Source organism: Mauremys mutica, chromosome 20 (genome assembly GCF_020497125.1).
Source record: "Mauremys mutica isolate MM-2020 ecotype Southern chromosome 20, ASM2049712v1, whole genome shotgun sequence".
Taxonomy (NCBI): domain Eukaryota; kingdom Metazoa; phylum Chordata; order Testudines; family Geoemydidae; genus Mauremys; species Mauremys mutica.
The window spans coordinates 75664-92599 of record NC_059091.1 but is presented as its reverse complement, the minus strand read 5'-3'; the positions used below and the strand labels follow the sequence as shown (position 1 = coordinate 92599).

At 49.0% G+C, this 16936-nt stretch overlaps 1 protein-coding gene across 1 annotated transcript in view; it reads right to left on the bottom strand.

The window, feature by feature from the left end:
• LOC123353655 (complement C3-like) overlaps nucleotides 1-16936 on the bottom strand; it is a 79723-nt gene that overhangs the window by 51222 nt on the left and 11565 nt on the right. Inside the window, exons 8-12 of the mRNA XM_044994948.1 lie at nucleotides 16399-16501; nucleotides 16181-16301; nucleotides 13356-13471; nucleotides 3139-3285; nucleotides 629-841 (exon numbers count right to left, since the gene is read on the bottom strand). Of these exons, the coding sequence (XP_044850883.1) occupies nucleotides 629-841; nucleotides 3139-3285; nucleotides 13356-13471; nucleotides 16181-16301; nucleotides 16399-16501 (700 nt within the window). The remainder of the gene's footprint in view (nucleotides 1-628; nucleotides 842-3138; nucleotides 3286-13355; nucleotides 13472-16180; nucleotides 16302-16398; nucleotides 16502-16936) is intronic.

The window sequence follows — 16936 nt, the reverse complement described above, 5'->3', positions numbered from 1 at the left end:
GATTCTATGATTCTATGATTGTCACAGGGCCCAGAGTCAGTAACCAGAAGTGGATAAGGGGTCATCTCCATGACTGACTTCATTTCATTCACACTGCGACAGGGTGCTGGGCAAAGGGTTGCAGTTTCAGCCCTCTGTCACGCCTGCTCCTCATTAGGGCAACAAATTAGACCAGCCTAGAGGTAATCTGGCCCTAACTGGAGAGACAGAGACATCTGCTATCTAATTAGACTGTGGCTGCATAAAAATCTCAGGAGAAGGAAGCCAGGGAGAGCAGGAGAAAAGGAAAAAGGCAGGGAATGAAAGCAGGGAGGTAGCTTCTCCCACCTGCAGACGGTGAAGGGTTACCTGTACGTGATGAAATGGTGGTGGGAACAAGCATGAGAATAAAGTGCACCAGTGGTTACCAAACCCAGGGTCTCAGAGTGACTTTGTGAACCTAGTAGAGGCAAAAGCCAAGAGGCCCCTGCCACACTCTGCTACACACAAAATCAATATACTGCCCGACTGGGAATAAGTCTCTGCTACAGGTTCTCCTTATATGTAGTGGGACTATTAAAGGACAGGTGGAAACTCAGATGATGCCTAAATTCCAGGAGATCCCAGTACCCAGGGACGCAGCACTTACTATGTAGGTGAAATACTGGATCTGGTTCAGAACAGCTGGATTGTTGCACGTCAGGTGGAAATTCACAAGTAAGTTGTCTCCAGGTTTGAGCTCAGAAGCCGTCACCGCCAGACGGAGATAGTTCTGAGACCCTCCTTGGGACTGATAGGCTTCAGCCACCATGGACTTAGAGGCCTGGCGGTTTGCTGGGAGGTTGGGATGGGCAGTTTTTACCTGCAGGGGAGATGGAGATAAAATCCTAGTTGAATCTGGGAGTGAGCTTAGGGTCTCTAGCCCCTCACGCTGGGTCACACCATGAGCAATAGCAAAGGAAGCTTCCCTGAGATGCCATTGTTGGTGGATTCTGCTGCTAGCAGCCACTCTAAGCATGACACCTCAGAGAAACGCCAAATGCCACTTTTAATTGACTGCTTCAGCTGGGACTCCAGATTTCTGGACTGTCAGAGAACATGTCCCTGAACAGAAAAGACTGCCTTGCCCCTTGCAGGAGAGGTGAGATGAATATAGAGGGACTCTCTCCTGAAGCGGCTGGACACAGATAGATCCAGTGTTCTCTCGGGCTTTGTAGCTTGAGCCTGGTGTCACCTCACAGGGTCTTCACACTAAGCAGCCATGCGCTGTCTGCAGGCCTCCTTTGCTGCATGGTGGGTACCTTCAGTGTGGCAAGGGGACTAATCTGGATGTGCTTATGCCCATGTCAATGTTTTCTGGGATCTCTTCTGGCCTCACAATGAAGCATTGGTTACATAGTGATCGGAGCATCTCCAAAACCCAGTGGCATACATCAGGTTGGCAACTTTTCAGAAGTGATGTGCCGAGTCTTCATTTATTCACTTTAATTTAAGGTTTCGCGTGCCAGTAATACATTTTAATGTTTTAGAAGGTCTCTCTATATAAGTTTATATATTATATAACTAAACTATTGTTGTATTGTAAAATAAACAAGGTTTTCAAAATGTTTAAGCTTCACTTAAAATTAAATTAAAATGTTGATCTTACATCGCCGGCCCATTCAGCCCGCTGCTGGTCTGGGGTTCTGTTCACCTAGGCTGGCAGTGGGCTGAGCAGGGCATGCGGCTGGGACCCTGGCTGGTAAGGGGCCGGCAGCCAGAACCCCAGACTGGCAACAGGCTGTGCGGGGCCGGTGGCCAGGACCCCAGACCGGCAGTGGGCTGAGCGGCTCAGCCCATTGCTGCTCAGGGGTTCCATCCGCTAGCTCCAGCCAGCTGGGATCCCAGCTGCCGGACCCGCTCAGCCCGCTGCCGGTCTGGGGTCCGGGCCCTGCCCACATATAATGGGTTCCTACCTTCTCCCTGGTTCTGGCCCATTCTCTTCCTCTCTCTGCACTGAGCTGAGGGTGGGAGTGCACTGAGCACAGGGCTGTGGGTGAAGGAGCAGACTGGGGGTTGGGGTGTAGGGTCTTGGCAGGAGCTAAAATGAGGGAGGGGGCTCAGGATTGGGGCAGAAGGTTTGGGTGTGGAGCACTTACCTGGGCAGCTCCCATTTGGTGCGAGGAGTGCAGGTGGGAATGTGTGTGGGGGGGGTGCAGGAGTTTCTGTTTGGTGCTCAGGGTGAGGCTGGGGATGTGGAGGGGGCAAGAGTCAGGATGTGGGGGGTGCATGGGGGGTGCGGGGCTGGGGATGTGCGGGGGGATGCAAGAGTTATGGCAGAGGGCTGGGGGCATGTGAGGGGGTGCAGGTGTCAGGGAATGGGGTGCGGGGGGCCTGGCTATGTGTGGGGGTGCCAGAGTCAGGGTTGGGGTCACTGGGGCGGGGGAAGGAGTCAAGCCGAGGTCTGTGTGTGTGTGAGGTGGGTACAGGGCTCAGGACAGGGGCCTGCGGGGTGTGCAAGGCTGCAGGGCAGAGAGCTGGATGTGTGTGAGGGGGATTCAGGGCAGAGGGCTGGGGTCGTGGGGTGCTCATGGCAGGGGGCTGGAAGGGATATGCCCCATTCTGCATACCCCTTTCCCAAGGCCCTGCCCCTGCTACTTCTCTGCCTCCACCGGGAGCTCCGAGCACGCTGACCCCTCTCCTCCCCCAGCTCCTCCCTCGCAAGGGCCATCAGCTGATCGGCTGGCAGGGAGGGAGGGAGGGATGGAGAGGAGGAGGAGGGTCAGGAACCCAGCACGCTACAGGAAGAGGCAGAGGAGCTGGCAGGACCAAGCTTCTACCCCCTGCCCACGAGGAGGGCAGGGCGGGCGGAGCGCGGAGAAGAGCGGGCCGGGCCGGGCTGGGCAGGATTTTTAATGGCACGCTGCGTGCTGCCTGCCGGGACCCCAGCAGGCAGCCAGCGTGCCATTAAAAATCGGCTTGTGTGCTGTCTTTGGCACGCGTGCCATTGGTTGCTGACCCCTGGTATATATGAAACTGACCCCAGGCGCAGATGGAACGCACAGAGTTCAGTTACCCCCCTGCTCAGTGCATGAGAAGGGAGTGAATGCCACCAACAGGGCATTGCCCTCGGGGTGCATATAGTACTTAGCCCAGACTCAGCGTTAGAAGGTTACTCACCGTAATGGGAACCTGCGGCCTATCCCCGGGCATGTTTATAATCAGCTTGGCAGTTCCATCTCCCTGGGTCGGCCCAGCTGACTGGAATCCTTCAGCCTGTACTGGGACACGGGGGGCTGGAGAGCCATCAGGGTTTGTGACGTAGACCTGAGGGGCACGATCAAAAAGGGATGCATCAAATAAGGGGTGCAGCGCTTCCTGCATCCTAACTTCAAATCAAAGTCGCGTATTGTGGAAGGGAGAAAGAGATAAAGGGAACTGAACATAGACATCTTTAGTTTGTCTCTGAGCAAGAGTCAGGCTAACAAAGTCAGGCCAACACTGATTCTAATTACACGAGACCTGAAGGCCTTGGAGGGTAGAAAGCGAGAAAGCGAATGGGAACAGACAGTAAGAGATACTGTTTTGACCTAGTGTTAGATAAGAATGGAATGTAGACTGTAGCAGAAATTAATGAGAAAAGTGAGATATCAGGAAGAAATATGTATAACCAATGTTGCTCATTATTGCCTGTCACAAAAGGTATAAAAGCTTGCTCTAATTGTTTATTTAACAGAGACCTGCCCCTGTGTACTCTCCCAAGCATTTGCAATTGTTTGAAAATAAAGCTGACTCTGGCTTGTTGCAACCAATCTGAGAGTGAAGACTCTGTTTTCTTCCACAATCTGCATCTCAGGTCCGTAGTTTCAAAGGTATTTAGGTGCCTAACTTCCATGGATTTCAATGGGAATTAGGCACCTAAATAACTCTGAGGGATGGGGCCTTAATGATCTGCTGTATCACACCACAAAATGCACACACATTTTAAAAACTACAAGCATACAAAAATATAAAACCACAACTTCAACCCTTCTCCTAAATTCAGTTTACACCTTTATATACCCAACAAAACAATATACAAAAATTAAGAATAGACTGATTCATGTAGGCCAGAAAGGAAATTAATTTCACGCTAGTCTTTTCTTGTTTTGACCCCAGGCAAATAAGGCAACTGCCCATCTAACCAAAACGCAATCAGTGCCTAACAAATATTCTTTTTGAGCTAATGAGACAAAAGGCTTCTGAGCCAAGATTGGAAATAGGCATTTTTTTTTCTCAAGTGGCAATTAACACATAGGAAGTGGATGGGAGTAGAGTTGATCTGCGTAGTCAAGCCAGTTAGTCAAGACTTCCAAATATTTCCAACAGACCGCAGGGTGTGAATGCAGCTTGAGCTGACATACCCACACTAGCTTTAATCTCACTATCTTGGGTCCTGGAACGGTGAAGCCAAGGCAGCGTGAGCATCAGCGCGGGCTAGCCCCGTGAGTAATTATCCAGGGGCCAGGGTGGGCTTGTATAGCTAGCGCTGCCGCAGTTTCACTGTTTCTGGATCCAAGCTAGGTGATGGAAGCTAGTTCAGCAATGTCAGCTAGAGCTCCAGTCGCACCCCGTGACTGCAGTCTAGACGTACCCTTCGAGTGCTGACTAGACCTGGGTCTGAAAACCCTCAAGACTGCAGAGATCAATGGCCTTACAAAAGTCAAGGGCATTTTAAAATTTTTAATTTATTATGCTGTTGCTCCAGACAGAACCTTGGTAGCCGACGTAAATTCATTCCTACTCTGAAACCAACTCTTACATATTGGGCTTTGGCTGAAATAGAATATTCACCCACCTCTGTCCTATATAAATCAGCTGGGGTTTAAGAAGATCAAGTATTCTCCTCAAGAATGTATTTTGCACTACCTCTAACGACCTAAGCATAGACGTCGACTCTGTGGGTGCTCCAGGGCTGGAGTACCCATGAGGGGGGAAGTGGGTGTGTGATGTTGCACTCCATAATGCTTTATAGAAATATGCTGATGAATGTAAATATGAAATGACTGGAATATGTTTTATGCTAGATATGCCATGTAACATATCTTTGAAAAGGTTATGATCTACTGAATATATTCATCCTATTTGTATGCATGTATCATTTTTATATTTGAAGTTATGAGTGTTGGCTCTATGCTTGTATTTAAAGTGTTTGCTGTAGGGACACTGAAGGGATTACTCAAGTAATTGAGAGTACTTAACTAACAATGGATTTTGGAAGATGCCAATCCACATCTGAGCTTTCCTGGGAATAGTCAAACTAATATGTAAACAATGGCATCAGCCTGCAAAAAGCAGAATCTTCATGGGCATGTGACTTGCTCAGGTGGCTACAAACTCCATCTTGTTGCTATGATTTTGCACAGAAGAACAAAGGAGTTTCCGCCCACAAGAGAGAGAATATAAAAGGTCCTGGAAGCCCCTCCATTTTGTCTTCAGCTAGCTCAAGAAATGGCCTCTCAACCCCAAAGAGATGCCTGAAAGAAACTGGAACAAAGGACAGTAACTATGGGGGCGTGAGTGATTGCTGGACCCAGACCATAAACTACAACATCGGTCTGAAAAGGATTGGGCTCAGACTACGATGGAGTCCAGTCTGTCAAGGAAGCTTATTGGAACATCTCTGAGGGTGAGATTTCATCTGTGATCAGTTTCTTAATGTATTAGGCTCAGACTTGTGTGTTTTGTTTTATTTGGCTTGATAACTTACCTTGTTCTGTCTGTTATTACTTGAAACCACTTAAATCCTACCTTTTATACTTAATAAAATCACTTTTGTTTATTAATTAACCCAGAGTAAGTAATTAATACCTGGGGGAGCAAACAGCTGTGCATATCTCTCTATCAGTGTTATAGAGGGCAGATAACTTATGAGTTTACCCTGTATAAGCTTTATACAGAGTAAAACTGATTTATTTGGGGTTTAGGCTCCCAGAAAGACTGAATACTGGGTTCTGGGAAAGTCCCTGTTAACTGAGAAGCCCCTGGGCTAAGTGAACCTTAATTTCAGGGAGGCGTGGTCCAACCTCTTGCTCTGTGCAGGAGCAGACTGGTGTGCCTAGTGCAACAAGACGGGAGTGGAGGAAAGCCTTTTCTGGCAGGGGGGTTTGTTCTCAGTGGTATCCCAGCCCATCTAGTGACACTCTTGAGGCAGTTTCTGGGACCCAACCCGTCACAGGGTGCTCAGCACCCACTGGCAGTCCCCGCTGATCAGCTCCACCCCCTCCGTCCCAGCACTTCCCGCCCACCAAGAGAAAGTTACTCACCTTGCAGTAACTGAGGTTCTTCGAGATGTGTATCCCTGTGGGTGCTCCACTTTAGGTGACGGTGCGTCCCGGCGCTGTCGATCGGAGATTTTCGGTAGCAGTGCCTGGTTGGGGCGCACGCACCCAGATGGTATCTCCCGTCTAGTTGGAATCTTCCTGAGTGCATGCGCCCCACACCCTCCTCAGTTCCTTCTCTACCATGGAGAGTAATCTTAGTACTCCAAAGTAGAGGGGAGGAGGGCGGGGAGTGGAGCACCCACAGGGACACACATCTCGAAGAACCTCAGTTACTGCAAGGTGAGTAACTTTCTCTTCTTCTTCGAGTGCTGTCCCTGTGGGTGCTCCACTCTAGGTGAATGTATAGCAGTACCCACTACGGTTGGTGGGACTTTGGAGATATGGCAGGGAGTAATGAAGATAGTACTGTATGACCTACTATTGTGTCTGCCGTGGTGTTTTGCGTTAGAGCACAGTGTTTTGCAAACGTGTTCAGATGACCATATAGCCGCTTTGCAGATATCAGGAATGGGAACATTGTGTAAGAAGGCAATGGATGCCGACATGGCTCTAGTGGAATGAGTTCTAACGCCTTCAGGCGGTTGAAGATTCATCGCACGGTAACAGGATCTGATGCAGTCAGAGATCCACTTGGACAGACGTTGTTTAGAGATAGTCATACCGTTTGATTTTCTTCGGTAATGGAAACAAAGAGTCGCGGAGACTTGCGAAATGGTTTAGTCCTGTCTAAATAAAAGGCAATTGCTCGCCTGACATCGAGAGTATGTAGGGTTGCCTCTTGTGGAGTCTTGTGAGGTTCGGGATAGAAAGTAGGTAAGTATATAGGTTGGTTGAGGTGGAAGGTAGATACCACTTTAGGAAGAAATTTAGGATGTGGTCTCAAAGTGACTTTGTCTTTGGAGAAGATTGTGTAGGGAGAGTGGGCCATCAGGGCACTCATTTCACCTACTCTCCTTGCCAATGTTATGGCAACTAAGAAAGCCACCTTCATGGATATATGGAGATGAGAGGAGGTAGCCAAGGGCTCGAATGGAGGCTTCATGAGAGCGTGTAGAACGAGGTTAAGATTCCATGAAGCAGCTATTGGGTGAATTTCAGGGTAGAGGTTTTGCAGGCCTGTGAGAAATCGTTTTAGAGTTGGGTGAGTAAAGAGTGAATAACCTGCTAAGAGGTCATGGGAGGTGGTAAGTGCCACCAGGTGCACTTTGGTGGAGCTGAGCGAATATCCGTCTTGTTTTAGTTCCAAGAGGTAGCCTAGAATGATAGGGAGGGTTACCATATTGGGCGCTAAGTGCTTACGTAAGCACCAGAGGGCGAAATTCTTCCACTTCTGCAGGTAGGTTTTATGAGTGGAGTCTTTCCTACTGTGCAGGAAGACATATCGGACTTGCTTAGAACAGGCTAGTTCATGGGTTTGGAACCATGAAGGAACCACGCTGTGAGGTGGAGCTTGAGGAGCTCAGGGTAAAAAGCCAGTCTATTGTTCTGGAAAAGGAGATCTGGCCTGTTGGGGAGAGCCTGTGGGTGACGGGAGGACATGCAGAGTAGGTAGGGATACCACGTCTGTCTCAGTCAAGCCGGGGCAATAAGTATGACCCGGTCCTTATGGTCCACAATCTTCCAAAGAACCCCATGTAGCAGAGGGATTGGTGGAAGGCGTACAGGAGAGAGGTGTTCCGCGGGATGAGGAATGCGTCTCCTGGGGATGGAGTTCTGAGTCCCACTCTGGAGCAAAACTGGGGACATTTTCAGTTCTGGGTTGTGGCAGAGAGGTCTACTGACGGGGTGCCCCAGAGGGAGAAGAGCTGTTGAAGTATTGTGGGGTGCAGTTCCTATTCGTGTTCCGTCGAGAAGTGCCTGCCGAGTGCGTTGGCAGTAGTGTTGTGGCAGTCTGGCAGGTAGGAAGCGGTGGTCTGTATTTGACGTTATATACACCAATTCCATAGACGGATGGTTTCCATGCAAAGAGAATGTGAGCATGCTCCCCCTTGTCTGTTGATGTAGTAATACATGCTATGTTGTCTGTTAAGACTCGCAGGTATTTGTTCTTTATGAGGGGAAGAAAATGAAAGCACGCTCATCTCACAGCTCTGAACAATAAGAGATTTATGTGTAGGTGCGACTCTGATGCAGACCACTAGCTTTGTGCCCTGTGTCCCTCTAAATGCGCTCCGCAACCAATTAGGGAAGCGTTCGTGGTGAGCACGAGTGCTGGGGATCAGTTCTGGAAGGAACCTTAGTGCAGAGGTTCTCTGGTCTTGTCCACCACTGTAGGGAAGCTTGAAAGTTGGGAGACGGAGTTAACAGCATCCCTAAGGTGTGTCTGTTGGGTTTGAAATTGGAATTGAGCCAGCCCTGAAGACATCTCGTGTGCAGCCTGGCGTACTGGAGTATGAAGGTAGTGGCTGCCATATGACCAAGGAGCTGTAGGCAGAGTCTTGCCTGTGTCCTTGGATGAATAGAGAGCGTGCGTTTGAGCTGCATGATAGCGGGGAATCTGTGATATGGGAGCAAGGTTCTGCTCTGGATTGAGTTGAGATGAGCTCCGAGGAACTCAATCTGTTGTGTAGGTGTCAGGGTGGATTTTTGGGCGTTTATTTGGAGGCCTAGGCTGTGAAAGAGGGCGATAGTGAAAGAGTAGCTTGGAGTGTCTCGCCATAGGAGTTGCCCTTGATGAGGCAATCGTCCAGGTAGGGGAACTACGTGACCCCATGTTTGTGGAGGTGAGCCACGAGTACAGCTAGAATTTAGGAAAAAAACTCCTGGCGCTGTGGAGAGGCCGAAAGGAAGAACTCATATTGGAGATGGTCGTGACCGATTGTGAAGCTTAGAAAGCGTCTGTGAGCTGGATGAATTGATATATGAAAAGAGACGTACTGTGGGTTGAGGGCTGAAAACCAGTCCCCTTGATCTAGTGCAGGAATTAATGTGCCCAGTGTGACCATTTTGAATTTTTGTATCCTCGCGAATTTGTTCAGTTGGCGTAAGTCTAGTATAGGCCTCCAGCCCCCAGTCCTTTTCTGGGTCAGGAAGTAATGGGAGTAGAAATCTTTCCCTGGATGTAGCATTGGCACAGGCTCCACTGCACCTAGCTGTAAAAGATAAGCAACTTCTGCGCGAAGCAGGTGCTCATGAGAGGGGTCCCTGAAGAGGGACGGGGAAGGGGAGGAGGATAGGATATGAATGGGCTAGAGTAACCGGACTGAACTATCTCGGGGACTCAGCGGTCCTGTGTAATTTGCTGACAGGCATGTTGAAAACTCTGGAGGCGGTGGCGAAATGGGCAAATAGGCTGTGGAATCAAGGAGTGGTCGCACAGACCCTGAACCAACCTTTTAAAATTGTTTATTCCCAGATGGATGGGAAGTGGTTTCTTGAGCTTGATCTTGTCTGCGCTTAGGGGGTCTAGCGCGATTCCTATTTATGTGGTAAGGTTTGGGTTGATATCGTTGACCCCTGGGAAGAGATGGGTGAATGCCCAGGGTGCGCAGTGTCGCTCTAGAATCTTTCATCGTATGAAGTAGTTCATCAGGTGTGGTTTTGTTTTTTTTTTGTTTGTTTTTTTGTTTTTTTAAGAAAACAGTTTATGTTTATCAAAGGGGAGGTCCTCCACTTTGTTCTGCAGGTCTTTAGGGATGCCAGATGCAGAAAGCCATGAAGATCTGCGCATAATCACAGCCGGTGCAGTTGTACGGCTGCTGTGTCTGTCGTGTCTACAGAGGCTTGTAGGGCTGTTCTGGAAATCAATTGGCGCTCGCTCAGAATTGATTTAAAGCCCGCTGTCCTGTCCTCTGGAATGTAAGAGGCGAATTCAAAAGTTTATTGTAGTCATCAAAGTCATGCCTGGCAAGGAGTGCAAGGTAGTTTGCGATCCAGAATTGTAGAGTGGAGGATGTGTGAACCTTGCGACACAATACGTCAAGGTGTTTACGGTCCATGTCTTGTTCGTTCTTTGTGCGACTGCATTGATAATGAAAGAGTTCAGTTGTGGAAAAAAAAAAATAGGAAGTCAGCGTCCTTAGCAGGAACATAGTATCTATGTTCGGCTTTTCTGCAGGTTGGTAATAAAGAAGCTGGAGTTTGCAGAGAGCGTCAGCTGGTTCCAAGAGTGCCTCATTTATAGGGAGCGAAGTAAGGAAACTGAGGCTGGAGGCTGCGGACCTTAGCCTGAGGTGGAAAAAGGCTCCAGTGGGGGAGGAGATGGAGGTGTGGCGAACTCTGCTTGCCCTTGTAGATCAGGTTCGCGCTCAGTGAAGGTAGCCAGTTCAGGTGGTGGGACTGCGCTGTCATGTTAAGAAGCGAAAGTGAAAGTGTGAGCGGTGCAGTGGGTCGGTTGGAGGTGCCCTGCAGGGGGTCTGTTGTTGGTGCAGGGGCGGAAGGCAGGCTCGGTGCCGACGTCCTACCTGGCACCGGGGCAGAGCACGCGGTCGGAGCCGCGGCTTTTTTTTTTTTCTTTTTTTTTTTTTTTCTCCCCCTTCCCTTCTTCCGCCCAGAGGCTTGCGGTGCCGACAGCTTTGTCGGCACCGGGGCAGAGCGCATAGCCGGCTCTGTGGCTATTTTTAGCACTGCTTGCGGTGCCGACGTCCTTGTCGGCACCGTGGCAGAACGCGCAGCCGGCTCCGCGGCTTTTTTTTTTTTTTTTTGCACTGAGGCTTGCGGTGCCGACGGGTTTGTCGGCACCGGGGCAGAGCGCATAGCCGGCTCCGTGGCTATTTTTAGTCCTCAGGCTTGCGGTGCCGACATCCTTGTCGGCACCAGGGCAGAGCGCGCAGCCTGCTTCGCGGCTAGTTTTAGCCCTGAGGCTTGCGGTGCCGACGTCCTTGTCGGCACCAAGGCAGAGCGCGCAGCCGGCTTCGCGGCTATTTTTAGCCCTGAGGCTTGCGGTGCCAACGTCCTTGTCGGCACCAAGGCAGAGCGCGCAGCCGGCTTCGCGGCTATTTTTAGCCCTGAGGCTTGCGGTGCCGACATCCTTGTCGGCACCGGGACAGAGCGCGCAGCCGGCTCCGGGGCTGTTTTTACGCTGAGGCGCTTGGTGCCGCGGAATCCTTCTGTGTTCGCCTCTACGGTCTGTGGGAGCCGTTGTTGAGGCGTGATCCGGGGCTGAGGCGCCTAGCTTTGGCGCTGTCAGCACAGAGGGTAGGGATCTCCCAGGAGACCCCTTACCCTTGTAAGAGTCTCTCCTATGAGACTGCTCTGCTTCTTGCCTCCACTCCAGGGAGGGTGAAGCAACGCTCCCCACCGGTTTCGATCTGGCTGGGGAGGATGTGGGAGTGGGTTTAACTTTCCCCATCTCCGAAAGCGGCTGCGGGGATTTCTCCATGAGAAGCATTTTAAGCCGCAGGTCCCTGTCGTGCCGAGCCCCCGACTCGAGGCTCATACAGTAGAGGCACTTTGCGGGGATGTAGGCTTCCGCGAGGTACTTCACATAATGTGAGTGTCCATCCAACCTTGGTATGGAGTCGTGCCAGAAAACACACCTCTTGAATCCTGAAGCCCCTGGCATTGTAAATTAGAAATGGCAAGGGAGAGTGTCTCAGTGAGAGACAAGTCTGAAGTGATTTTTTTTTTAAACTAAGTAACTAACTATGTAACTATACTAAAGGAAGGGAAACAACTGGGAAGTAATTAATAATTATTTCTATGTTCTTTGTTACTGTTTCCTATAGATACCAGGGAAGAGAAGGCAGCACTGCTCCGAGTCCCGTCTTCAGCCGAGGACGGTTGAGAAGGAACTGAGGAGGGTGTGGGGCGCATGCACTCAGGAAGATTCCAACTAGACGGGAGATACCATCTGGGTGCGTGCGCCCCAACCAGGCACTGCTACCGAAAATCTCCGATCGACAGCGCCGGGACGCACCGTCACCTAAAGTGGAGCACCCACAGGGACAGCACTCGAAGAAGAAGGATCAGTTCAGCAGTGGGCAGGAGGTGCTGGGAGGGGGAAGTGGGAGGAGCAGGCAGGACAGAGTGGGTGCGAGAAGAGGCAGGATGGGGCCTTGGGGCAAGGAGTGGAGTGGGGGTGGGGCCTGGGATGGAGCAGGGGTCGAGCACCCTACCCCCCAGGAAATCAGAAAGTCAGCAACTCTGACCTAAGATCTTTCCAGCCCCAAATTTCCACACGGTATAAAATTTGAGCACCCACCATAGCCCTAAGCATTCAGAGAGCCAGTGCAATTAAATTACCCCCAGGCACCCAAGAAAAACAGACAGCAACTTGCATGGATCTTATGGTTCAGCCCTTCGACTCCTTTTTATGTTTATCCCATTCACCACTGTACATAACGCAAATATCCAGATAAGAAGTAGACTTAACCTGCTCATTACTGTGGTCACAGATTATTTGTTCATGCACCTTTGGTCTGCAGTCAAAAAGAATTGCTTCAGTTCTCTGCTAATTTATAGTCCTATGCGCCTACTGACAGAAAACTACTAAATTCCCTTCCCAAACTCTTCAGCCCCAGAAAAGTGTGGGACCACAAAAACATTCTCTGTGAACAAGAGGACTGAGGCTGATTGGTTCAGAATTTTAGGAGCATAATATTTCTCCCACTGTAATGCAGCCCAACTCGCTGGGAGAAGAATCATTCTGTCAGTGTCAATTTTGAAATTCCCCCACATCCTCCTATCCGCAATGATCCCTCTGCCCCCTATTTCTGCAAATGCCCCCCCCCTTTGCAACTCGACACCTGTGCCCAATTCCCCTCTACAATCAGAAAAGCTTGAAGCACCGGCAACTAACACACAGTCCAGGGAATATTATCCCCCAGTACACGAGTGACCCCAGGGCACATTTTGGGCCAAGCCTCTAGTTAGGTGCCATTCCACACCTTGTATTTGCTGTCAGCTTTTGGGCAGACTCTGCTCTTTTTATGCTGGTGCAAACCTAGAGTGACTCCATTGCATTTAGTGGAGTCACAGTGGAATTAGGTTGGTGTAACTGAGATCGGAATGTGGCCCTTTGCTTCTGTTCTATTCCAAGTTCTTATACCACCGTGATCACCCTAGTACCCATAGTTCTCTCTTCTTTATACACCTCAGGCAACAGTAGGCATGATCCAGAAGAAGAGATATTACCATGAGTTCAAATGGCATCCCCGGCTTGAAGTACTTGGGTGTTTTTGTGAAGTGGATCTGATAGGGAGATGTCACAATGTTAATTCCAGTTTTCTCCACTTCCACCATGTCGCTGCCTACAGAGAAAAGCCATAGGTCAATTAAAACTGAGCGAGGCAATACAGATTTTGTCCTTAAGGGTAAAACACAAGGAATAGGCCATGGTCAAATGTTGATTGAGTGCTGCTGGTTCTTGTGATTTTATCATGAGTCTCCTGTTTAAATTCCTTGTCTTCAAGCCCCAGCTGCTAGAATCACCATATGGCATGAGAATCTCAGCTGTCATTTAAAAGAAGAAATAAGTTTCTAACCCTCCTGGTTGCAGAGAAAAGCTTGAAAACATGTCCCAAGTGCGATCTAATGCCTCAAAAGCCAGGAGGGAAATAAAAAACACCCAAAGTTTACTATTTAAAAAAAAATCCTCATGATTTTTAATATGATCTCTTGATTTTGGGAGCAGGGGGAATGACTTGTGATTTTTGCATGTTTGGGGTTGGCATTACTGCAGGCCGTTGAGCCTGATTCTGTTCTCGCACCAGCATAAATCAGGAATAACTCCCCTATAGTCAGTGGCACTGTAGCAATGAAAACAGAATCAGTCCCTTTCATGCTAAAACAACTTATTTTAGCTTTTAAATAAGCAACAAGAAAGAACAAAAACAAAGTCTCTGGGGGAGGGAGAGAGAGAGAGAGAGAGCGCGCGAGAGAGCGCACAGTGTGTGTGTATCTATCTATATAATAAGATTCCAGGACTGTCACTCTGTCCATGTACCACTCTGAAGCCTAGAACATCTGTTGCATCTGTGTGAAGTGATGGAAGCAGCTCTATAAGCAAGAGAAGGACTCTTCTTAATTACAATATCACCAGGTTCAATTGTCACTGGGATTTGAAGTCTGTTACAGGCCAACTTTTAAGTCCCCAGCCATTCTGACTTTACCAGCCTGGTGTACAGCTCCAGTAAGGCATGTGCCATGCCAAGAGTCCTAGACCATTGTGATATCACACAAAACTCAACCAATCACCACCTTTACTCTACAACTAAATTTGCATGCAGTAATGTCATTGGTTGTTTGGATTACTTGGTCCAATTGCCACACCCGTGCAATGGCACAGGCTTTCAGCTACTAGTTTCATCTGTAATGAGCTTACAGCTGCTCGGAACAGAATGGCTGCTCCCTCTGCAGGGAAAGTTTAGAAATCATAGCTATGTAGAGCTGGAAGGGACCTCAAGAAGTCATCTAGTCTATCCCACACACTGAGGCAGGAGTAAGTATGCCAAGACCCTCCCTAAGAGCTGACCCAGAGCTCTTAGAAATGAAAAGGTGCAATGGACAGAAAACAAAGGTGCAACAGTTTCAAGCTACTTTCGCTGGTGTAAATCTGGAATTACTCCAGGTGTGACACTACACCCCATATTCTTCAGAGAAATATTGTTATTATAGGATTATAGCATAACTAAGATGTGTTTTATGCAAAAAGGGTCTTGTGAGATATCATTGGAAAGATTATGATTTACTGAATATGATAATCTCATTTGTATGCATGTATCATTGTCTCTTAAATTAGGAATATTGACTATATAACTGTACTACAAAAGTATTTGCACCTGGAGAATGCTCACCTGACAAAATGCCATCAGTCTGGCTGGCTGGATACAAGTCAATAGACTATTAGGGAGAACAATAGGACTTTGAAGAGGGTAATCTCCCACCTTCCTAGAACGCTGCAAATGGACTTTGAGTTATGGCTGCAGGGTCATGTGATAAAGTCACCTAATACTAGACTCCATAATAAAATTAGTACTTTTCCACTGGCCAGGGATGGGAATCACACTGGAAGACAAAGGATTCCTACCATATGTAAAACCTATTTAAGGCAGGGAAGTGAGATAATCAGGGTCGGTTCTTCACTGAATCTTCGCCCAAAATGACTGCTTTAAACACTTAAGACTGATCTTGGAAAGAAAGGACTGACCAGGCTAGAGGGTGTCTAGCCTATGAAAGAAATACCTGGAGTTTGAAGCTGCAAGCAAGAGCAGCTTGCCTTCAAAACACTCTGCAATCTGCCTAAAACAACATTTAGGGTGAGAAATTACTGCTTGTAACCAGTGCCTTTAGCGTCTACGTTTATATTGCATTTTTGTTTTGTTTGCTGGATAACCTGCTTTGATCAGTTTGCTATGCCTTATAATCACTTAATATCTATCTTTTGTTGTTAATAAACTTGTTTTTGTTTTCTCTAAAACCAGTTTGTGGAATTCATAACTGGGGAGCAAAAAGCTGTGCATATCATCCTCCACATTGAGGGAGGGGGTGAATTTCATGAGTGTACGCTGGACAGTTCTCTGTGCAGTGCAAGACGGTACAATTTTGGGTTTACACTCCAGAGGGGGTGTGCACTTGAGTGCTGGGAAATTCCTTAGCTGAAGCCTTCCCGTGCAGAACTGATTTCAGTGTCTGTGTCTTTCTGCAGCTGGGTGTCCCCCTACCTGTGTCTGTGCTGGAGGAGGCTTGAGAGGGCCTGGATCAGCAGGACAGTGTAAGGGAGCCCAGGCTGGTGGAAAGGGCAGGCTCAGTGGTACCCCAGCGGGGGAGAGGAACCCGTCACACCAGATTTACCTCAGAGTGAATGAGGTAAGAATCTAGCCTGCAGCCTTTAAGATCTGCAGAACCCTAAGCAGATAGGGCTTTATGCATCTAAATCAACACCTTGAACTGCACTCGGCACCGGTTTGGAACACCCAGTGAATAAAGCACTTGGCTGTGCACTTATTGCTGATGCTCACCAGATTCTGTCAAAACGATGACAGAGACATAGAGCGAGTGGCCAACCAGTTCGTTCAGGTTGACGAACCGAGCCTGCAGCATCGCTCTGGTCAGCGTTGCTTCCCCATCTCCGTCTTCTATCTAGAAAGGGAGAGAAAGTTTCATTATCTCACCCACACAGTTCCCCAGGAAGCATGAATCCAATCCCCCCCATCCTCTAGCTGAGAACAGGAATTACCGAGATTCTCCTGAGAGACTGTGGGATACTCCTCTTCTCATCATCCATCTTCACCCCAAAAAGGACAAAGGCATAGCCATCTAGTGTTTTCCCATATAGATACCTGGAGGAGATAGGGATGGGTAAGAGAAGCCACAAGAAAACCTATTTCCAGAGGTGAAAGTAAGCCGGTACAGTCCGGTAAGGTACTCTGTACCAGAAAAGCTTCCCCAGACAGGCAATTTAAAGGGCCTGGGGTTCCCAGCAGCAGCTGGAGCCCTGAGCCCTTAAAATTGCTATCAGACCCCCCGGGTAGCGGAGGCGGCTGGGAGCCCTGGGGCTTGGGCAGCGATTTAAAGGCCCAGGGCTTCACTGTGGTAGAGGTGGCTGGGAGCCCAGAGCCCTTTAAATCACCACAGAGCCCCGGCTCCCACCACAACCCCAGGGGCTCCAGCAGCAGAGCGTGGGCGGCAATTTAAAGGGCCCAGGGCTCCAGCTGCTGCCGGGAACCCCAGGCCCTTTAAATCGCTGCTGGATCCTGTCATAGGTTTATTCCCCA